Source organism: Bombina bombina, chromosome 6 (genome assembly GCF_027579735.1).
Source record: "Bombina bombina isolate aBomBom1 chromosome 6, aBomBom1.pri, whole genome shotgun sequence".
NCBI lineage: Eukaryota > Metazoa > Chordata > Amphibia > Anura > Bombinatoridae > Bombina > Bombina bombina.
In genome coordinates, this window is record NC_069504.1 from 282,069,338 (window position 1) to 282,093,327 (window position 23,990).

Sequence of the window (23,990 nt, forward strand, 5' to 3'; positions counted from 1 at the left end):
CCTCTCCTTTTACCGGAATAAACAACAAACAAGGAAGATGTTTGTCTAAAATCCTTTGTAGCATCTAAATAGAATTTTAGAGCGCGAACAACATCCAAATTGTGCAACAGACGTTCCTTCTTTGAAACTGGTTTCGGACACAGAGAAGGTACGATAATCTCCTGGTTAATGTTTTTGTTAGAAACAACTTTTGGAAGAAAACCAGGTTTAGTACGTAAAACCACCTTATCTGCATGGAACACCAGATAAGGAGGAGAACACTGCAGAGCAGATAATTCTGAAACTCTTCTAGCAGAAGAAATTGCAACTAAAAACAAAACTTTCCAAGATAATAACTTAATATCAACGGAATGCAAGGGTTCAAACGGAACCCCCTGAAGAACTGAAAGAACTAAATTGAGACTCCAAGGAGGAGTCAAAGGTTTGTAAACAGGCTTAATTCTAACCAGAGCCTGAACAAAGGCTTGAACATCTGGCACAGCGGCCAGCTTTTTGTGAAGTAACACAGACAAGGCAGAAATCTGTCCCTTCAGGGAACTTGCAGATAATCCTTTTTCCAATCCTTCTTGAAGGAAGGATAGAATCCTAGGAATCTTAACCTTGTCCCAAGGGAATCCTTTAGATTCACACCAACAGATATATTTTTTCCAAATTTTGTGGTAAATCTTTCTAGTTACAGGCTTTCTGGCCTGAACAAGAGTATCGATAACAGAATCTGAGAATCCTCGCTTCGATAAGATCAAGCGTTCAATCTCCAAGCAGTCAGCTGGAGTGAAACCAGATTCGGATGTTCGAACGGACCCTGAACAAGAAGGTCTCGTCTCAAAGGTAGCTTCCAAGGAGGAGCCGATGACATATTCACCAGATCTGCATACCAAGTCACTGCGTGGCCACGCAGGAGCTATCAAAATCACCGACGCCCTCTCCTGATTGATCCTGGCTACCAGCCTGGGGATGAGAGGAAACGGCGGGAACACATAAGCTAGTTTGAAGGTCCAAGGTGCTACTAGTGCATCCACTAGAGCCGCCTTGGGATCCCTGGATCTGGACCCGTAGCAAGGAACTTTGAAGTTCTGACGAGAGGCCATCAGATCCATGTCTGGAATGCCCCACAGCTGAGTGACTTGGGCAAAGATTTCCGGATGGAGTTCCCACTCCCCCGGATGCAATGTCTGACGACTCAGAAAATCCGCTTCCCAATTTTCCACTCCTGGGATGTGGATAGCAGACAGGTGGCAGGAGTGAGACTCCGCCCATAGAATGATTTTGGTCACTTCTTCCATCGCCAGGGAACTCCTTGTTCCCCCCTGATGGTTGATGTACGCAACAGTTGTCATGTTGTCTGATTGAAACCGTATGAACTTGGCCCTCGCTAGCTGAGGCCAAGCCTTGAGAGCATTGAATATCGCTCTCAGTTCCAGAATATTTATCGGTAGAAGAGATTCTTCCCGAGACCAAAGACCCTGAGCTTTCAGGGATCCCCAGACCGCGCCCCAGCCCATCAGACTGGCGTCGGTCGTGACAATGACCCACTCTGGTCTGCGGAATGTCATCCCTCGTGACAGGTTGTCCAGGGACAGCCACCAACGGAGTGAGTCTCTGGTCCTCTGATTTACTTGTATCTTCGGAGACAAGTCTGTATAGTCCCCATTCCACTGACTGAGCATGCACAGTTGTAATGGTCTTAGATGAATGCGTGCAAAAGGAACTATGTCCATTGCCGCTACCATCAACCCGATCACTTCCATGCACTGAGCTATGGAAGGAAGAGGAACGGAATGAAGTATCCGACAAGAGTCTAGAAGTTTTGTTTTTCTGGCCTCTGTCAGAAAAATCCTCATTTCTAAGGAGTCTATTATTGTTCCCAAGAAGGGAACCCTTGTTGACGGAGATAGAGAACTCTTTTCCACGTTCACTTTCCATCCGTGAGATCTGAGAAAGGCCAGGACAATGTCCGTGTGAGCCTTTGCTTGAGGAAGGGACGACGCTTGAATCAGAATGTCGTCCAAGTAAGGTACTACAGCAATGCCCCTTGGTCTTAGCACAGCTAGAAGGGACCCTAGTACCTTTGTGAAAATCCTTGGAGCAGTGGCTAATCCGAAAAGGAAGCGCCACGAACTGGTAATGTTTGTCCAGGAATGCGAACCTCAGGAACCGATGATGTTCCTTGTGGATAGGAATATGTAGATACGCATCCTTTAAATCCACCGTGGTCATGAATTGACCTTCCTGGATGGAAGGAAGAATAGTTCGAATGGTTTCCATCTTGAACGATGGAACCTTGAGAAACTTGTTTAAGATCTTGAGATCTAAGATTGGTCTGAACGTTCCCTCTTTTTTGGGAACTATAAACAGATTGGAGTAGAACCCCATCCCTTGTTCTCTTAATGGAACGGGATGAATCACTCCCATTTTTAACAGGTCTTCTACACAATGTAAGAATGCCTGTCTTTTTATGTGGTCTGAAGACAACTGAGACCTGTGGAACCTCCCCCTTGGGGGAAGTCCCTTGAATTCCAGAAGATAACCTTGGGAGACTATTTCTAGCGCCCAAGGATCCAGAACATCTCTTGCCCAAGCCTGAGCGAAGAGAGAGAGTCTGCCCCCCACCAGATCCGGTCCCGGATCGGGGGCCAACATTTCATGCTGTCTTGGTAGCAGTGGCAGGTTTCTTGGCCTGCTTTCCCTTGTTCCAGCCTTGCATTGGTCTCCAAGCTGGCTTGGCTTGAGAAGTATTACCCTCTTGCTTAGAGGACGTAGCACTTTGGGCTGGTCCGTTTCTACGAAAGGGACGAAAATTAGGTTTATTTTTTGCCTTGAAAGGCCGATCCTGAGGAAGGGCGTGGCCCTTACCCCCAGTGATATCCGAGATAATCTCTTTCAAGTCAGGGCCAAACAGCGTTTTCCCCTTGAAAGGAATGTTAAGTAGCTTGTTCTTGGAAGACGCATCAGCCGACCAAGATTTCAACCAAAGCGCTCTGCGCGCCACAATAGCAAACCCAGAATTCTTAGCCGCTAACCTAGCCAATTGCAAAGTGGCGTCTAGGGTGAAAGAATTAGCCAATTTGAGAGCATTGATTCTGTCCATAATCTCCTCATAAGGAGGAGAATCACTGTCGACCGCCTTTATCAGCTCATCGAACCAGAAACATGCGGCTGTAGCGACAGGGACAATGCATGAAATTGGTTGTAGAAGGAAACCCTGCTGAACAAACATCTTTTTAAGCAAACCTTCTAATTTTTTATCCATAGGATCTTTGAAAGCACAACTATCCTCTATGGGTATAGTGGTGCGTTTGTTTAAAGTGGAAACCGCTCCCTCGACCTTGGGGACTGTCTGCCATAAGTCCTTTCTGGGGTCGACCATAGGAAACAATTTTTTAAATATGGGGGGAGGGACGAAAGGAATACCGGGCCTTTCCCATTCTTTATTAACAATGTCCGCCACCCGCTTGGGTATAGGAAAAGCTTCTGGGAGCCCCGGCACCTCTAGGAACTTGTCCATTTTACATAGTTTCTCTGGGATGACCAACTTGTCACAATCATCCAGAGTGGATAATACCTCCTTAAGCAGAATGCGGAGATGTTCCAACTTAAATTTAAATGCAATCACATCAGGTTCAGCTTGTTGAGAAATGTTCCCTGAATCAGTAATTTCTTCCTCAGACAAAACCTCCCTGGCCCCATCAGACTGAGTTAGGGGCCCTTCAGAAATGTTAATATCAGCGTCGTCATGCTCTTCAGTATCTAAAACAGAGCAGTCGCGCTTACGCTGATAAGTGTTCATTTTGGCTAAAATGTTTTTGACAGAATTATCCATTACAGCCGTTAATTGTTGCATAGTAAGGAGTATTGGCGCGCTAGATGTACTAGGGGCCTCCTGAGTGGGCAAGACTCGTGTAGACGAAGGAGGGAATGATGCAGTACCATGCTTACTCCCCTCACTTGAGGAATCATCTTGGGCATCATTGTCATTGTCACATAAATCACATTTATTTAAATGAATAGGAATTCTGGCTTCCCCACATTCAGAACACAGTCTATCTGGTAGTTCAGACATGTTAAACAGGCATAAACTTGATAACAAGTACAAAAAACGTTTTAAAATAAAACCGTTACTGTCACTTTAAATTTTAAACTGAACACACTTTATTACTGCAAATGCGAAAAAACATGAAGGAATTGTACAAAATTCACCAAATTTTCACCAGTGTCTTAAAGCCTTAAAAGTATTGCACACCAAATTTGGAAGCTTTAACCCTTAAAATAACGGAACCGGAGCCGTTTTGAACTTTAACCCCTTTACAGTCCCTGGTATCTGCTTTGCTGAGACCCAACCAAGCCCCAAGGGGAATACGATACCCAATGACGCCTTCAGAAAGTCTTTTCTAAGTATCAGAGCTCCTCTCACATGCGACTGCATGCCATGCCTCTCAAAAACAAGTGCGCAACACCGGCGCGAAAATGAGGCTCTGCCTATGCTTTGGGAAAGCCCCTAAAGAATAAGGTGTCTAAAACAGTGCCTGCCGATATTATTATATCAAAATACCCAGATAAAATGATTCCTCAAGGCTAAATATGTGTTAATAATCAATCGATTTAGCCCCAAAAAAGTCTACAGTCTTAATAAGCCCTTTTTTGAAGCCCTTATTTACAATCGTAATAAACATGGCTTACCGGATCCCAGAGGGAAAATGACAGCTTCCAGCATTACATCGTCTTGTTAGAATGTGTCATACCTCAAGCAGCAAGAGACTGCTCACTGTTCCCCCAACTGAAGTTAATTGCTCTCAACAGTCCTGTGTGGAACAGCCATGGATTTTAGTGACGGTTGCTAAAATCATTTTCCTCATACAAACAGAAATCTTCATCTCTTTTCTGTTTCTGAGTAAATAGTACATACCAGCACTATTTCAAAATAACAAACTCTTGATTGAATAATAAAAACTACAGTTAAACACTAAAAAACTCTAAGCCATCTCCGTGGAGATGTTGCCTGTACAACGGCAAAGAGAATGACTGGGGTAGGCGGAGCCTAGGAGGGATCATGTGACCAGCTTTGCTGGGCTCTTTGCCATTTCCTGTTGGGGAAGAGAATATCCCACAAGTAAGGATGACGCCGTGGACCGGACACACCTATGTTGGAGAAATAATGCCCAAACATTTATTCACTCAGTACCTCAGAAAATGCAAACGATTCTACATTCCAGCAAAAACGTTTAACATAATAAATACCTATTAAAAGGTTTAATGTACTTTTTACAGAGTAATTCCAGTGAAGTACCATCCCCAGAATACTGAAGTGTAGAGTATACATACATGTCATTATAACGGTATGGCAGGATTTTCTCATCAATTCCATTCAGAAAATAAAAACTGCTACATACCTCAATGCAGATTCATCTGCCCGCTGTCCCCTGATCTGAAGCTTTTACCTCCCTCAGATGGCCGAGAAACAGCAATATGATCTTAACTACTCCGGTTAAAATCATAGTAAAAAAACTCTGGTAGATTCTTCTTCAAACTCTGCCAGAGAGGCAATAACACGCTCCGGTGCTATTGTAAAATAACAAACTTTTGATTGAAGTTATAAAAACTAAGTATAATCACCATAGTCCTCTCACACATCCTATCTAGTCGTTGGGTGCAAGAGAATGACTGGGAGTGACGTAGAGGGGAGGAGCTATATGCAGCTCTGCTGGGTGAATCCTCTTGCATTTCCTGTTGGGGAGGAGTTATATCCCAGAAGTAATGATGACCCGTGGACTGATCACACATAACAGAAGAAAGGAAAATTTTAACATAGATATGCTCTTGTCACATCCTAAAACACAGGGATGAAATGAGCAAATAAACAGCTGAAATTCTTAAATAAAGGTAACACTTAAAAAGCGTTACTGTCACTTTAAATCCTAAAAGGAAATATTATCAGAGATATGCTCGTCTCATCCTAAAACACAGGGATGAAATGAGCAAATAAACAGCTGAAGGTCTTAAATAAAGGTAACACTTAAAAAGCGTTACTGTCACTATAAATCTTAAAAGGAAATTTTATCATAGATATGCTCGTTACATCCCAAAACACAGGGATGAAATAAACAAATATACAGCTGAAACACTTTAATAAAAGTAACACCTATTACTGTCACTTTAAACTGTAAAAAGGAAACCATTATTTATTTGCTCTTGTTACAACCATTCAGGGAAGAAAAAAAACAAGTAAACAGCTGTCACTGTGATACTCTCTTTAATTGCAAATAACCCGGACTAAGTCTTTTTGCGTGACTAAAAACCGTCCTGTGCAATAGTACCCTAAAGAGAGACCCATTCTTCCGATATCAGGAAGATCAACACACAGAGGTGCGCAACTAAAAAGGCGCTAAACCTAACTCCTCCCATAGTGGGCGTTAGAAAAAAAACCTCTCCAGGCCGCCATTTACTTAACAAAAGGCCTGAGGGGAAAAAGAAACGGACTGAACAGACTAGTCCGAAAAGGAGTAAATCACTGCGGTATTCTCTCACACTGAGCCGCACAAACAAACCCCATAAGCATGGCCACAATAGATCTCCCGGTCGGCCATTAGTAAAACGCCGGTAGAAAAGAACATAAGTCCCATGCGTCACCTTACACAGAGCTCAGCAGTAAAATATAGCTCCACGTAACGGCCAAATATAACAATATGAGAGCTCCCGGTCGGCTATACTTGAACCGCCGGGAAAAAAGCATGCAAGTACTATGTACTGCTTCATCCTGACTCTGTCAGTCGCTATTGTATGCAGCACCTCACACTGCCTTATTACTGCAGTGACGGCTTTGAGGTTCACACTGGGCTAGACATTACCGTCACTCTTTCTATATGTGGCTCCACAGTTATGAAAAAAAAGCCCATGTGCCCAACAGGACCGAAGCCTGCGTTTAACTGTCCCAATTATCCCCTGAAACACTGAGGGAATCTATCTATAGTGAGAAGGGGGTAAATCTGATGAGGAATAAAACAAAGTGCCTAACTTTTTTCTGAGACTATTTCATCCACCCCCAGAGTAAAGTTAGCATTTACCTCATCTCCTGCCAGACAGTAAGGTCCTCTCCCTCACATGGACCTGTAATGAAAAGGAAAATCCTGAGTAAATATCCCTCAGGTTTTCTTGGTAAGGGTAGCAAACAAGTACATGGGAGGCGCAGTGAGAATTATGTCCCACAAGTTCCCATTGCTCTAAAGCCACCAAATGCTTCTCTTTTGTTATGGAAGAGACTGATCTGGTCTAGGCTACACCCCAGAACAAAGTAGCACTCAGAGGCACTACTTTAAAAAATAATAAACTCTTGATTGAAGAATCTAAACTAACACCTCACTTTACCTCTTCCTATCACTAACACAGGCAAAGAGAATGACTGGAGTGGGAGGGAAGGGAGGAGCTATATATACAGCTCTGCTGTTGTGCTCTTTGCCTCCGCCTGCTGACCAGGAGGCGATATCCCACAAGGATGAAATCCGTGGACTCATCGTATCTTGTAAAAGAAATAAAAAATATATTAACACCAAACCCTACTCTAGAAGCTTTTTTTTATTTTTTTTTACACAACAGTGTTTTTAATGGATAGGATTTTTTATTAATTTTTTAAGAATAGTTTTTTTTTCTTATGGCAAAAAAGAGCTAAATCATTTTAGGGCAATGCCCTACCAAATGCCCTTCTAAAAGAGCAATGCCCAACCAAATGCCCTTTTCGGGGAAATATTTCAAGTCGTTTTTTTTTACGATAGGCTGTTTTTGGTGGGGAGACAATTTGATTTTAGAATAGGAATTTTTTTATTTTAAAATACAGGGACCTAAATTGCTTTAGGGGTAGGTTTTAGTGGTAGTATATTTTTTATTTTGTCGTGGGCTTTTTTAAATGGGACTTTAGTTTTAAAATAGGCATAACTAGGTTTTTTGTAATGTTAGTAATTTTTAAATTTATGCAACGTAGGGGGATGATAGGTTAGGAGTATTAGGGGTTAAGTAGATTAGGCTTTTGTGCGGTGGGCTTGTGGTGGTGTAGGGGTTCATAGGTTAGGAGGTGTTTGCTTTGGGCTTGTAGCGGTGATTGCGGTGGGCTTGTGGCGGCTTAGGGGTAAAGGTATATTTATTAGGCTTGGTGCTATTTTTCAAAGGGATCCTTTACTATACATCGTGAATGTCGGTGGCGATGCTGGTTGGAATATAGCGCTAACTTGTATAGTAAAACGCCTCTTAGCAATGCCACCTGTTAACAATATCGACAGCTCGGAATATTTCATAGGCTTGCTCGACATTGTGGAGGATCCCTTTGGAATATTTTGCCCCCTCACGAAACGTTCGATCATCTGGGCTGAAGTCATATATAAAAAAATAGAAAAAAGGATCAGCAGCATTCGGGGAAAACAGATTCAAATATAGATAAAAAGGGCCATCACACACAAATTTAACTCACCCAAATACTATTTTCAAATTAAATATGCAATTCATACAACAGGGCTCAAATATCCCAGGGTGCCTGGATGCATTAAAATATATGCATGAATTTTAACTTTGAGGTGTTTGGGATTATCGTACTGTCATAGGAAAATGCAGCTGCTGGGATGCTATCTCCTCAATCTCGGCTGCAGCTGCCCACATCTGCTCTAGGCAGATATTGCAAACCGCAGTTCCCAGCAGGCAGCACAGCCAGAGGAGAAAGTAGTTCAGGGTGTGATTGGTCTACAGTGCTTACCAAAAAAAGGATTAGAGGTAGAGGGATGAAAGGTTGTTTTAGGAATTAAACTAAAATGTATATTAAACTCAGATGCCATCACTGTTGTGTATTGGAGCTGAACTCTATACCAAATAGAAAGTTTTAACTGAAGAACTAAAAATATTAAATGAGCTGCAAGGGGTCAAAACTTAAAAGCCAAGCAAAATCAAAGATGACAAGATATTAACAAAATGTAATTTCAAACGCCAACTGCTGCGGCAGAAAAGGGGGCAACATACAATTTTCCAGAATCAAGGAATGATGAACGGTACCTTTATCCCAGTGTTTGTAGCATCTTTGACAGCTTCAAGTAACTTATCATACTTTGGATTGAATGTGACTGTAAAAGCACAATCAATGATCCGACCTGCAAACAAAAAATGTTTTTTTTAAAAAAAATAATAATATTAATAAAAAAAGGCAAAAAAACTACATTTATGCTTACCTGATAAATTTATTTCTTGACACTGAGTCCACGGATCATCATCAGTTACTGTTGGGAATATCACTCCTGGCCAGCAGGAGGAGGCAAAGAATATCACTTCCAACCCACAATACCCCAGTCATTCGACCAAAAGAAAGGATAGACAATTTGAAAAACATAATTTATGCTTACCTGATAAATTCCTTTCTCCTGTAGTGTAGTCAGTCCACGGGTCATCATTACTTCTGGGATATTAACTCCTCCCCAACAGGAAGTGCAAGAGGATCACCCAAGCAGAGCTGCTATATAGCTCCTCCCCTCTACGTCACACCCAGTCATTCGACCGAGAACTAAACGAGAAAGGAGAAACTATAGGGTGCAGTGGTGACTGGAGTATAATTTAAAAATTTAGACCTGCCATAAAAAACAGGGCGGGCCGTGGACTGACTACACTACAGGAGAAAGGAATTTATCAGGTAAGCATAAATTATGTTTTCTCCTGTTAAGTGTAGTCAGTCCACGGGTCATCATTACTTCTGGGATACCAATACCAAAGCTAAAGTACACGGATGACGGGAGGGACAGGCAGGATCTTTATACGGAAGGAACCACTGCCTGAAGAACCTTTCTCCCAAAAACAGCCTCAGAAGAAGCAAAAGTGTCAAATTTGTAAAATTTGGAAAAAGTATGAAGAGAAGACCAAGTTGCAGCCTTGCAAATCTGTTCAACAGAGGCCTCATTCTTAAAGGCCCAAGTGGAAGCCACAGCTCTAGTAGAATGAGCTGTAATTCTTTCAGGAGGCTGCTGTCCAGCAGTCTCATAGGCCAAACGTATTATACTACGAAGCCAGAAAGAGAGAGAGGTAGCAGAAGCTTTTTGACCTCTCCTCTGTCCAGAATAAACGACAAACAGGGAAGAAGTTTGGCGAAAATCTTTAGTTGCCTGTAAATAAAATTTCAGGGCACGGACTACATCCAGATTGTGTAGAAGTCGTTCCTTCTTTGAAGAAGGGTTAGGACACAATGATGGAACAACAATCTCTTGATTGATATTCCTATTAGTGACTACCTTAGGTAAGAACCCAGGTTTAGTACGCAGAACTACCTTGTCTGAATGAAAAATCAGATAAGGAGAATCACAATGTAAGGCCGATAATTCAGAGACTCTTCGAGCCGAGGAAATAGCCATTAAAAACAGAACTTTCCAAGATAACAATTTGATATCAATGGAATGAAGGGGTTCAAACGGAACACCCTGTAAAACGTTAAGAACTAAATTTAAGCTCCATGGTGGAGCAACAGTTTTAAACACAGGCTTTAATCCTGGCCAAAGCCTGACAAAAAGCCTGAACGTCTGGAACTTCTGACAGACGTTTGTGTAAAAGAATGGACAGAGCTGAGATCTGTCCCTTTAAGGAACTAGCAGATAAACCCTTTTCTAAACCTTCTTGTAGAAAAGACAATATCCTAGGAATCCTAACCTTACTCCATGAGTAACTCTTGGATTCGCACCAATGTAAGTATTTACGCCATATTTTATGGTAAATCTTTCTGGTAACAGGTTTCCTAGCCTGTATTAAGGTATCAATTACTGACTCCGAAAATCCACGCTTTGATAAAATCAAGCGTTCAATTTCCAAGCAGTCAGCTTCAGAGAAATTAGATTTTGATGTTTGAAAGGACCCTGAATCAGAAGGTCCTCTCTCAGAGGCAGAGACCAAGGTGGACAGGATGACATGTCCACTAGATCTGCATACCAGGTCCTGCGTGGCCACGCAGGCGCTATTAGAATCACCGATGCTCTCTCCTGTTTGATCCTGGCAATCAATCGAGGAAGCATCGGGAAGGGTGGAAACACATAAGCCATCCCGAAGGTCCAAGGTGCTGTCAAAGCATCTACCAGGACCGCTCCCGGATCCCTGGACCTGGACCCGTAACAAGGAAGCTTGGCGTTCTGGCGAGACGCCATGAGATCTATCTCTGGTTTGCCCCATCGTCGAAGTATTTGGGCAAAGACCTCCGGATGAAGTTCCCACTCCCCCGGATGAAAAGTCTGACGACTTAGGAAATCCGCCTCCCAGTTCTCCACTCCCGGAATGTGGATCGCTGACAGGTGGCAAGAGTGAGACTCTGCCCAGCGTATTATCTTTGATACTTCCATCATCGCTAGGGAGCTTCATGTCCCTCCCTGATGGTTGATGTAAGCTACAGTCGTGATGTTATCCGACTGAAACCTGATGAACCTCCGAGTTATTAACTGAGGCCAAGCCAGAAGGGCATTGAGAACTGCTCTCAATTCCAGAATGTTTATTGGAAGGAGACTCTCCTCCTGAGTCCATGATCCCTGAGCCTTCAGGGAATTCCAGACAGCGCCCCAACCTAGTAGGCTGGCGTCTGTTGTTACAATTGTCCAATCTGGCCTGCTGAAGGGCATCCCCCTGGACAGATGTGGCCAAGAAAGCCACCATAGAAGAGAATTTCTGGTCTCTTGATCCAGATTCAGAGTAGGGGACAAATCTGAGTAATCCCCATTCCACTGACTTAGCATGCACAATTGCAGCGGTCTGAGATCAAGGCGTGCAAAGGGTACTATGTCCATTGCCGCTACCATTAAGCCGATTACCTCCATGCATTGAGCCACTGACGGGTGTTGAATGGAATGAAGGACACGGCAAGCATTTTGAAGCTTTGTTAACCTGTCTTCTGTCAGGTAAATCTTCATTTCTACAGAATCTATAAGAGTCCCCAAGAAGGGAACTCTTGTGAGTGGAAAAAGAGAACTCTTCTCTTCGTTCACCTTCCACCCATGCGACCTTAGAAATGCCAGTACTAACTCTGTATGAGACTTGGCAGTTTGAAAGCTTGACGCTTGTATCAGAATGTCGTCTAGGTACGGAGCCACCGAAATTCCTCGCGGTCTTAGTACCGCCAGAAGAGAGCCCAGAACCTTTGTGAAGATTCTTGGAGCCGTAGCCAATCCGAATGGAAGAGCTACAAACTGGTAATGCCTGTCTAGGAAGGCAAACCTTAGATACCGGTAATGATCTTTGTGAATCGGTATGTGAAGGTAAGCATCCTTTAAATCCACTGTGGTCATGTACTGACCCTTTTGGATCATAGGTAAGATTGTCCGAATAGCTTCCATTTTGAACGATGGAACTCTTAGGAATTTGTTTAGGATCTTTAAATCCAAGATTGGTCTGAAGGTTCCTTCTTTCTTGGGAACCACAAACAGATTTGAGTAAAACCCCTGTCCGTGCTCCGACCGCGGAACCGGATGGATCACTCCCATTAGTAAAAGATCTTGTACACAGCGTAGAAACGCCTCTTTCTTTATCTGGTTTGTTGACAACCTTGAAAGATGAAATCTCCCTTTTGGGGGAGAGGTTTTGAAGTCCAGAAGATATCCCTGAGATATGATCTCTAACGCCCAGGGATCCTGGACATCTCTTGCCCAAGCCTGGGCGAAGAGAGAAAGTCTGCCCCCCACTAGATCCGTTCCCGGATCGGGGGCCCTCAATTCATGCTGTCTTAGGGGCAGCAGCAGGTTTTCTGGCCTGCTTGCCCTTGTTCCAGGACTGGTTAGGTTTCCAGCCTTGTCTGTAGCGAGCAACAGCTCCTTCCTGTTTTGGTGCAGAGGAAGTTGATGCTGCTCCTGCCTTGAAGTTACGAAAGGCACGAAAATTAGACTGTCTAGCCCTAGGTTTGGCTCTGTCTTGAGGCAGGGCATGGCCTTTACCTCCTGTAATGTCAGCGATAATTTCTTTCAAACCGGGCCCGAATAAGGTCTGCCCCTTGAAAGGTATGTTAAGTAATTTAGATTTAGAAGTAACATCAGCTGACCAGGATTTTAGCCACAGAGCTCTACGTGCTTGAATGGCGAATCCGGAATTCTTAGCCGTAAGTTTAGTTAAATGTACTACGGCATCTGAAATAAATGAATTAGCTAGCTTAAGGGTTTTAAGCTTGTTTGAAATCTCATCTATAGTTGCTGAGTCAAGAGACTCAGACCAAAATGCGGCCGCAGCCGTGACAGACGCAATACATGCAAGGGGTTGCAATATAAAACCTTGTTGAACAAACATTTTCTTAAGGTAACCCTCTAACTTTTTATCCATTGGATCTGAAAAAACAGAATTTATGTTTACCTGATAAATTTCTTTCTCCAACGGTGTGTCCGGTCCACGGCGTCATCCTTACTTGTGGGATATTCTCTTCCCCAACAGGAAATGGCAAAGAGCCCAGCAAAGCTGGTCACATGATCCCTCCTAGGCTCCGCCTACCCCAGTCATTCGACCGACGTTAAGGAGGAATATTTGCATAGGAGAAACCATATGGTACCGTGGTGACTGTAGTTAAAGAAAATAAAATATCAGACCTGATTAAAAAAACCAGGGCGGGCCGTGGACCGGACACACCGTTGGAGAAAGAAATTTATCAGGTAAACATAAATTCTGTTTTCTCCAACATAGGTGTGTCCGGTCCACGGCGTCATCCTTACTTGTGGGAACCAATACCAAAGCTTTAGGACACGGATGAAGGGAGGGAGCAAATCAGGTCACCTAAATGGAAGGCACCACGGCTTGCAAAACCTTTCTCCCAAAAATAGCCTCAGAAGAAGCAAAAGTATCAAACTTGTAAAATTTGGTAAAAGTGTGCAGTGAAGACCAAGTCGCTGCCCTACATATCTGATCAACAGAAGCCTCGTTCTTGAAGGCCCATGTGGAAGCCACAGCCCTAGTGGAATGAGCTGTGATTCTTTCGGGAGGCTGCCGTCCGGCAGTCTCGTAAGCCAATCTGATGATGCTTTTAATCCAAAGAGAGAGAGAGGTAGAAGTTGCTTTTTGACCTCTCCTTTTACCTGAATAAACAACAAACAAGGAAGATGTTTGTCTAAAATCCTTTGTAGCATCTAAATAGAATTTTAGAGCGCGAACAACATCCAAATTGTGCAACAAACGTTCCTTCTTTGAAACTGGTTTTGGACACAGAGAAGGTACGATAATCTCCTGGTTAATGTTTTTGTTAGAAACAACTTTTGGAAGAAAACCAGGTTTAGTACGTAAAACCACCTTATCTGCATGGAACACCAGATAAGGAGGAGAACACTGCAGAGCAGATAATTCTGAGACTCTTCTAGCAGAAGAAATCGCAACTAAAAACAAAACTTTCCAAGATAATAACTTAATATCAACGGAATGTAAGGGTTCAAACGGAACCCCCTGAAGAACTGAAAGAACTAAATTGAGACTCCAAGGAGGAGTCAAAGGTTTGTAAACAGGCTTGATTCTAACCAGAGCCTGAACAAAGGCTTGAACATCTGGCACAGCTGCCAGCTTTTTGTGAAGTAATACCGACAAGGCAGAAATCTGTCCCTTCAGGGAACTAGCAGATAATCCTTTGTCCAATCCTTCTTGAAGGAAGGATAGAATCCTAGGAACCTTAACCTTGTCCCAAGGGAATCCTTTAGATTCACACCAACAGATATATTTTTTCCAAATTTTGTGGTAAATCTTTCTAGTCACAGGCTTTCTGGCCTGAACAAGAGTATCGATAACAGAATCTGAGAATCCTCGCTTCGATAAAATCAAGCGTTCAATCTCCAAGCAGTCAGCTGGAGTGAAACCAGATTCGGATGTTCGAACGGACCCTGAACAAGAAGGTCTCGTCTCAAAGGTAGCTTCCAAGGTGGAGCCGATGACATATTCACCAGATCTGCATACCAAGTCCTGCGTGGCCACGCAGGAGCTATCAAGATCACCGACGCCCTCTCCTGCTTGATCCTGGCTATCAGCCTGGGGATGAGAGGAAATGGCGGGAACACATAAGCTAGTTTGAAGGTCCAAGGTGCTACTAGTGCATCCACTAGAGCCGCCTTGGGATCCCTGGATCTGGCCCCGTAGCAAGGAACTTTGAAGTTCTGACGAGAGGCCATCAGATCCATGTCTGGAATGCCCCACAGGTGAGTGACTTGGGCAAAGATTTCCGGATGGAGTTCCCACTCCCCCGGATGCAATGTCTGCCGACTCAGAAAATCCGCTTCCCAATTTTCCACTCCTGGGATGTGGATAGCAGACAGGTGGCAGGAGTGAGACTCCGCCCAAAGAATAATTTTGGTTACTTCTTCCATCGCTAGGGAACTTCTTGTTCCCCCCTGATGGTTGATGTATGCAACAGTCGTCATGTTGTCTGATTGAAACCGTATGAACCTGGTCCTCGCAAGCTGGGGCCAGGCCTGGAGAGCATTGAATATCGCTCTCAGTTCCAGAATATTTATCGGTAGAAGAGATTCTTCCCGAGACCAAAGACCCTGAGCTTTCAGGGATCCCCAGACCGCGCCCCAGCCTATCAGACTGGCGTCGGTCGTGACAATGACCCACTCTGGTCTGTGGAACATCATCCCTTGAGACAGATTGGCCAGGGACAGCCACCAACGGAGTGAGTCTCTGGTCCTCTGATTTACTTGTATCTTCGGAGACAAGTCTGTATAGTCCCCATTCCACTGACTGAGCATGCACAGTTGTAATGGTCTTAGATGAATGCGCGCAAAAGGAACTATGTCCATCGCCGCCACCATCAAACCGATCACTTCCATGCACTGAGCTATGGAAGGAAGAGGAACGGAATGAAGTATCCGACAAGAGTCCAGAAGCTTTGTTTTTCTGGCCTCTGTTAGAAAGATCCTCATTTCTAAGGAGTCTATAATTGTTCCCAAGAAGGGAACCCTTGTTGACGGGGATAGAGAACTCTTTTCCACGTTCACTTTCCAGCCGTGAGATCTGAGAAAGGCCAGTACAATGTCCGTGTGAGCCTTTGCTTGAGGAAGGGACGACGCTTGAATCAGAATGTCGTCCAGGTAAGGTACTACTGCAATGCCCCTTGGTCTTAGCACCGCTAGAAGGGACCCTAGTACCTTTGTGAAAATCCTTGGAGCAGTGGCTAATCCGAAAGGAAGCGCCACGAACTGGTAATGTTTGTCCAGGAATGCAAACCTTAGGAACCGATGATGTTCCTTGTGGATAGGAATATGTAGATACGCATCCTTTAAATCCACCGTGGTCATGAATTGACCTTCCTGGATGGAAGGAAGGATAGTTCGAATGGTTTCCATCTTGAACGATGGGACCTTGAGAAATTTGTTTAAGATCTTGAGATCTAGGATTGGTCTGAACGTTCCCTCTTTTTTGGGAACTATGAACAGATTGGAGTAGAACCCCATCCCTTGTTCTCTTAATGGAACAGGATGAATCACTCCCATTTTTAACAGGTCTTCTACACAATGTAAGAACGCCTGTCTTTTTATGTGGTCTGAAGACAACTGAGACCTGTGGAACCTCCCCCTTGGGGGAAGTCCCTTGAATTCCAGAAGATAACCCTGGGAGACTATTTCTAGCGCCCAAGGATCCAGAACATCTCTTGCCCAAGCCTGAGCGAAGAGAGAGAGTCTGCCCCCCACCAGATCCGGTCCCGGATCGGGGGCCAATATTTCATGCTGTCTTGGTAGCAGTGGCAGGTTTCTTGGCCTGCTTTCCCTTGTTCCAGCCTTGCATTGGTCTCCAAGCTGGCTTGGCCTGAGAAGTATTACCCTCTTGCTTAGAGGACGTAGCACCTTGGGCTGGTCCGTTTTTACGAAAGGGACGAAAATTAGGTCTATTTTTTGCCTTGAAAGGCCGATCCTGAGGAAGGGCGTGGCCCTTACCCCCAGTGATATCAGAGATAATCTCTTTCAAGTCAGGACCAAACAACGTTTTCCCCTTGAAAGGAATGTTTAGTAGCTTGTTCTTGGAAGACGCATCAGCCGACCAAGATTTCAACCAAAGCGCTCTGCGCGCCACAATAGCAAACCCAGAGTTCTTAGCCGCTAACTTAGCCAATTGCAAAGAGGCGTCTAGAGTGAAAGAATTAGCCAATTTGAGAGCATTGATTCTGTCCATAATCTCCTCATAAGGAGGAGAGTCACTATCGAGCACCTTAAGCAGTTCATCAAACCAGAAATATGCGGCAGTAGTGACAGGGACAATGCATGAAATGGGTTGTAGAAGGTAGCCCTGCTGAACAAACATCTTTTTAAGCAAACCTTCTAATTTTTTATCCATAGGATCTTTGAAAGCACAACTATCCTCTATTGGAATAGTGGTGCGTTTGTTTAAAGTAGAAACCGCTCCCTCGACCTTGGGGACTGACTGCCATAAGTCCTTTCTGGGGTCGACCATAGGAAACAATTTTTTAAATATGGGGGGAGGGACGAAAGGAATACCGGGCCTTTCCCATTCTTTATTAACAATGTCCGCCACCCGCTTGGGTATAGGAAAAGCTTCTGGGAGCCCCGGCACCTCTAGGAACTTGTCCATTTTACATAGTTTCTCTGGGATGACTAAATTTTCACAATCATCCAGAGTGGATAATACCTCCTTAAGCAAAATGCGGAGATGTTCCAATTTAAATTTAAATGTAATCACATCAGATTCAGCCTGCTGAGAAATGTTCCCTAAATCAGTAATTTCTCCCTCAGACAAAACCTCCCTGGCCCCCTCAGATTGGGTTAGGGGCCCTTCAGAGATATTAATATCAGCGTCGTCATGCTCTTCAGTAACTAAAACAGAGCAGCCACGCTTACGCTGACAAGGGTTCATTTTGGCTAAAATGTTTTTGACAGAATTATCCATTACAGCCGTTAATTGTTGCATAGTAAGGAGTATTGGCGCGCTAGATGTACTAGGGGCCTCCTGAGTGGGCAAGACTCGTGTAGACGAAGGAGGGAATGATGCAGTACCATGCTTACTCCCCTCACTTGAGGAATCATCTTGGGCATCATTGTCATTATCACATAAATCACATTTATTTAAATGAATAGGAATTCTGGCTTCCCCACATTCAGAACACAGTCTATCTGGTAGTTCAGACATGTTAAACAGGCATAAACTTGATCAGAAAGTACAAAAAACGTTTTAAAATAAAACCGTTACTGTCACTTTAAATTTTAAACTGAACACACTTTATTACTGCAATTGCGAAAAAACATGAAGGAATTGTTCAAAATTCACCAAATTTTCACCACAGCGTCTTAAAGCCTTGAAAATATTGCACACCAATTTTGGAAGCTTTAACCCTTAAAATAACGGAACCGGAGCCGTTTTAAGCTTTAAACCCCTTTACAGTCCCTGGTATCTGCTTTGCTGAGACCCAACCAAACCCAAAGGGGAATACGATACCAAATGACGCCTTCAGAAGTCTTTTATAAGTATCAGAGCTCCTCTCACATGCGACTGCATGCCATGCCTCTCAAAAACAAGTGCGCAACACCGGCGCGAAAATGAGACTCTGCCTATGCTTGGGGAAAGCCCCTAAAGAATAAGGTGTCTAAAACAGTGCCTGCCGATATTATTATATCAAAATACCCAGATAAAATGATTCCTCAGGGCTAAATATGTGTTAATAATCAATCGATTTAGCCCAGAAAAAGTCTACAGTTTAAATAAGCCCTTGTGAAGCCCTTATTTACAATCGTAATAAACATGGCTTACCGGATCCCATAGGGAAAATGACAGCTTCCAGCATTACATCGTCTTGTTAGAATGTGTCATACCTCAAGCAGCAAGAGACTGCAAACTGTTCCCCCAACTGAAGTTAATTGCTCTCAACAGTCCTGTGTGGAACAGCCATGGATTTTAGTTACGGTTGCTAAAATCATTTTCCTCATACAAACAGAATTCTTCATCTCTTTTCTGTTTCTGAGTAAATAGTACGTACCAGCACTATTTGAAAATAACAAACTCTTGATTGAATAATGAAAAACTACAGTTAAACACTAAAAAACTCTAAGCCATCTCCGTGGAGATGTTGCCTGTACAACGGCAAAGAGAATGACTGGGGTAGGCGGAGCCTAGGAGGGATCATGTGACCAGCTTTGCTGGGCTCTTTGCCATTTCCTGTTGGGGAAGAGAATATCCCACAAGTAAGGATGACGCCGTGGACCGGACACACCTATGTTGGAGAAAGCACAGCTATCCTCCACCGGGATAGTGGTACGCTTAGCCAGAGTAGAAACTGCTCCCTCCACCTTAGGGACCGTCTGCCATAAGTCCCGCGTGGTGGCGTCTATTGGAAACATTTTTCTAAATACAGGAGGGGGGGAAAAGGGTACCCTGGGCCTATCCCACTCCTTAGTAATTATCTCTGTAAGCCTCTTAGGTATAGGAAATACGTCAGTACTCGCTGGTACCGCATAGTATCTATCCAGCCTAGATAATTTCTCTGGGATTGCAACGGTGTTACAATAATTCAGAGCCGCTAATTCCTCCCCTAGCAGTACACGGAGGTTTTCTAGTTTAAACTTAAAATTTGAAATGTCTGAATCCACTCTATTTGGTTCAGATCCGTCACCTGCAGATTGAAGCTCTCCGTCCTCATGTTCTGCAAATTGTGACGCAGTATCTGGCATGGCCCTAATATTATCAGCGCACTCTGTTCTCACCCCAGAGTGATCTCGCTTACCTCTAAGTTCTGGTAATTTAGACAAAACGTCAGTCATAACATTAGCCATGTCCTGTAAGGTGATTTGTAATGGCCGCCCTGAAGTACTCAGCGTTACAATATCACGCACCTCCCGAGCGGGAGATGCAGGTACTGACACGTGAGGCAAGTTAGTCGGCATAACTTCCCCCTCGTTGTTTGATGAATGATGTTCAACTTGTACAGATTGACTTTTATTTAAAGTAGCATCAATGCAATTAGTACATAAATTTCTATTGGGCTCCACCTTGGCTTTTGCACATATAGCACAGAGATATTCCTCTGAGTCAGACATGTTTAACAAACTAGCAATTAGACTAGCAAGCTTGGAAATACTTTTCAACTCAATTTACAAGTAATATGCAAAACGTACTGTGCCTTTAAGAAGCACAGAAAAAAACTATGACAGTTGAATAACAATGAAACCGGATAAGTTATAAAAACCAAATTTTTCCCGGTAAAGGCATAAATTTAGCAAAGGATTGCCCCCATTAGCAATGGATAACTAACCCTTAATAGCAGAAAAAAATGTACAAAATATAAACGTTTTTTATCACAGTCAAAGCACAATCTCACAGGTCTGCTGTGAGTGATTACCTCCCTCAAAATAAGTTTTGAAGACCCTTGAGCTCTGTAGAGACAATCCGGATCATGCAGGGAGAGAAAACAGACTTGTGACTGAATTTCTGATGCGTAGCAAAAGCGCCAAAATAGGCCCCTCCCCCTCACACACAACTGTGAGGGAAGTTCAGTAAAACTGTCTTAAATTTAAAATAAACGACAGCCAAGTGGAAAAACAGTGCCCAAAAACAATTTTTCACCAAGTACCTCAGATAATTAAACGATTTAACATACCAGCAAACGTTTAAAATCTAATAATATGAAATGTTATTAAAAAGCCTGCTGCTAGTCGTTCCCACTGCAAGATAGGCTAAAAGTTATATGCATACAGTATTGTCCCAGTGAAGTGCCATTCCCCAGAATACTGAAGTGTAAACATATATATACATAACAGCCTGATACCAGTTGCTACTACTGCATTTAAGGCTGAACTTACATTATATCGGTATTGGCAGTATTTTCTTAGTCAATTCCATTCCTCAGAAAATAATATACTGCAACATACCTCTTTGCAGGCGAACCTGCCCGCTGTCCCCTGATCTGAAGTTTACCTCACTCCTCAGAATGGTCGAGAACAGCAAAATGAATCTTAGCTACGCCGACTAAGATCATACAAAAACTCAGGTAGATTCTTCTTCAAATTCTACCTGAGAAGGAACAACACACTCCGGTGCTGTTTAAAATAACAAACTTTTGATTGAAGATATAAAAAACTAAGTATAATCACCACAGTCCTCTCACACATCCTATCTATTAGTTGGGTGCAAGAGAATGACTGGGTGTGACGTAGAGGGGAGGAGCTATATAGCAGCTCTGCTTGGGTGATCCTCTTGCACTTCCTGTTGGGGACTCCTCAGAATGGTCGAGAACAGCAAAATGAATCTTAGCTACGCCGACTAAGATCATACAAAAACTCAGGTAGATTCTTCTTCAAATTCTACCTGAGAAGGAACAACACACTCCGGTGCTGTTTAAAATAACAAACTTTTGATTGAAGATATAAAAAACTAAGTATAATCACCACAGTCCTCTCACACATCCTATCTATTAGTTGGGTGCAAGAGAATGACTGGGTGTGACGTAGAGGGGAGGAGCTATATAGCAGCTCTGCTTGGGTGATCCTCTTGCACTTCCTGTTGGGGAGGAGTTAATATCCCAGAAGTAATGATGACCCATGGACTGACTACACTTAACAGGAGAAAATACAGGGCGTGCCATGGACTCACTGTGTCAAGAAATAAATAAATTTATCAGGCAAGCATAAATTTAGTTTTCTAATGACACAGTGAGTCCACGGATCATCATCAATTACTGCTGGTAATCAATACCCAAGCTAGAGGACACAGATAAGGGAGGACAAAACAGGAAACCTAAACAGAAGGCAGCACACTGCTTGAATAACCTTCCTCCCAAAGAAATCCCAGCAAAGGCAAAATAATCAAATTTATAGATTTTGAAAAAGAGCGCAAGGAAACCCAAGTCGCAACCTCCCAAACTGAGCTACAGAGGCCTCAATCTTGAGGACTTGAAAAGAAGAAACAGCCCTTGTGGAATGGACTGTAATCCCTCAAGGGGCTGATGTCCAACAGTCTCACACCAAATGAAAATACTTTCCCACCGGAGAGAAAGAGAAGATGCAGTAGCTTTACCCGAAGGCAAACAAGCAATGCAGAAAACAGACAAAAAATTCTAGTCGCCTGCAAAGAAGTTTACTAGCCCGCACAACTTGCAAGTTGTGGAACAAACGTTCCTCTTGAAAAGGAGTAATAGGACAGAGAAAAGAACAAACATGTCCTGAATAATTCTTCTGTCCGAACAACCTTAGGCAGAAAACCAAACTTGGAACAAAAAAAAAAAAAAAAAAAAAAAAAGAATTACCTTACCAGCATGAAAACGTGAGATAAGGAGAATCACAATGCAAGCTGAGAGTTCAGAAACCCTCCGTGCAGAGAAAGACATAAGAATAACATCTAAGGAAAGCGAAGGCTCAACTGAGCCTGCAGAAAAAACCTTAAGAATATGATTTTAAAACAGGCCTGATCCTGACCAAAACCTGGCCATGGATTGAACATCCGTCATGTCTGCCAGCCGAACGAGCAGCATAGCGTATAACGCAGAATCTGACCTTTAAGGGTACTGATAGATAACCCCTATCAAGGCCTTCCCGGAGAAAAGACAAGATCCTCAGGATCCAGACCTTGCTCCAAAAATCATTTAGACTCACATCAATAAGGATATATATGTCAATCTTATGGAAAATCTTTCAAGGGACTGGCAATGAGCCTGAACCATGGCCTCAATGACCGATTCTAAACTTCACGCTTAACTAAATCAGGCGCTCAATCTCCAAACAGAAGCTTTAGAGAAAAATCTAAAGGATAAAGGAAGGGCCCTGGGGTAGAAGGACCCTCCTCAGAGGTAATCTCCAAGGTTAAAAAGACGATCTCTACTAAGTCTGCACCCTAGGACCTGCGGAGTCAAGCAGGAGCTGAGAATCACCTATGCTCTCTCCTACCTGATACGAGCAATAACTCGTGGAAGGAGAGAAACAGAGAAAAAACAGATAAGACAACCTGAAGACTCAAAACAATCGCCAGAGCCTCTATTCAATCCGCTTGTGGATCCCAGGCCCTAAACCGCACCTCGGAGCTTGAATTCCACCAAGACACTCAAGTCCAGCTCCACACCCCCTCCTTTGAGAGTCAACCTGGAAAACACCTTCGAATGGAGCACCCACTCCCCGAAAGTAAGTCTGTCTGCTAATGGGCATCTAGCACAGCAGCTGGATTCAAACCCATAACACTTGCAAGCAAAATCCCAGCTAACAACCAGGCTACATTGGCTGCTTCCGATCACGCTTCCCGGTTGTCCCACCTGGAAGGAGGATGGCCTATGATAACCATTGTGGGCTTCCGCCCACTGAACCATCCAAGTCACCTCCTCTATGGCTTAGGGAACTCCAAGTTCCTCCCTGATGGTTGATGCAACCATTGAGGTGACATTGGCTACTGGAACCAAGATAAAGAGTTCTCAAGACAAGTCTCCAACCCTGAGACTTCAAAAAGTCAGGGAGGCAATATGCTCATAAAGACTGAGTAGAGATCTGAGCATGTGGCTCTGTCTTAGCTCTACCATGTAGAGCCTCAAAAATTATTTTAAAAACTCAGTTGTTCCCCTCCACGTAAATCTTTAAAAAATGGTAACGATTTATACGATCTGAAGAGAAAACAGAGAGCTACACTGTGTTTATGTTAAGCCCCTATCAGTTCTGAAACAAGTCCCAGACTGTGACCCAGCCCAGCAGGTTGACATCCGCTCGACGCACTCGCCCCAGGATGGATACTCCCCACTAGGGAAGAGAGATTAATCTCGATGTATCCTTTACTCCATCTTACGGAAAATAACGAGGGAATGATGTCCATGGTATCACAAGACCAATTCCCTTCATATTCTTCTTTAAAAAGGCTTTCCCTGTAGTTAGAGCATTCACCAACAGATCTCTCACCGGCCTAAACAGAGCAAATGGAAAGATAAGAGAAACAACTGCCGCTAAATCCAAAACTTCCAACCTTCTGGTTGCAAAGTGGAAGCTATTTACCGGACCACAAGAACTCCCTGTTGACCGGGCAGAAGAATTAAAACCAGAGTGTTAACTACTCTCTCAAATCCTCTTGTAGAGAGA

At 43.5% G+C, this 23,990-nt stretch overlaps 1 protein-coding gene and 1 non-coding gene across 2 annotated transcripts in view; both read right to left on the minus strand.

Annotated features, from left to right (window-relative positions):
- METAP2 (methionyl aminopeptidase 2) overlaps nucleotides 1-23,990 on the minus strand; it is a 290,993-nt gene that overhangs the window by 77,997 nt on the left and 189,006 nt on the right. Inside the window, exon 5 of the mRNA XM_053719228.1 lies at nucleotides 9,025-9,119. Coding sequence (XP_053575203.1) covers nucleotides 9,025-9,119 — 95 coding nt within the window. The remainder of the gene's footprint in view (nucleotides 1-9,024; nucleotides 9,120-23,990) is intronic.
- Nucleotides 23,434-23,544, minus strand: LOC128665337 (U5 spliceosomal RNA). Its single transcript, XR_008403095.1, has one exon. It is a non-coding gene; the product is annotated as a U5 spliceosomal RNA (small nuclear RNA).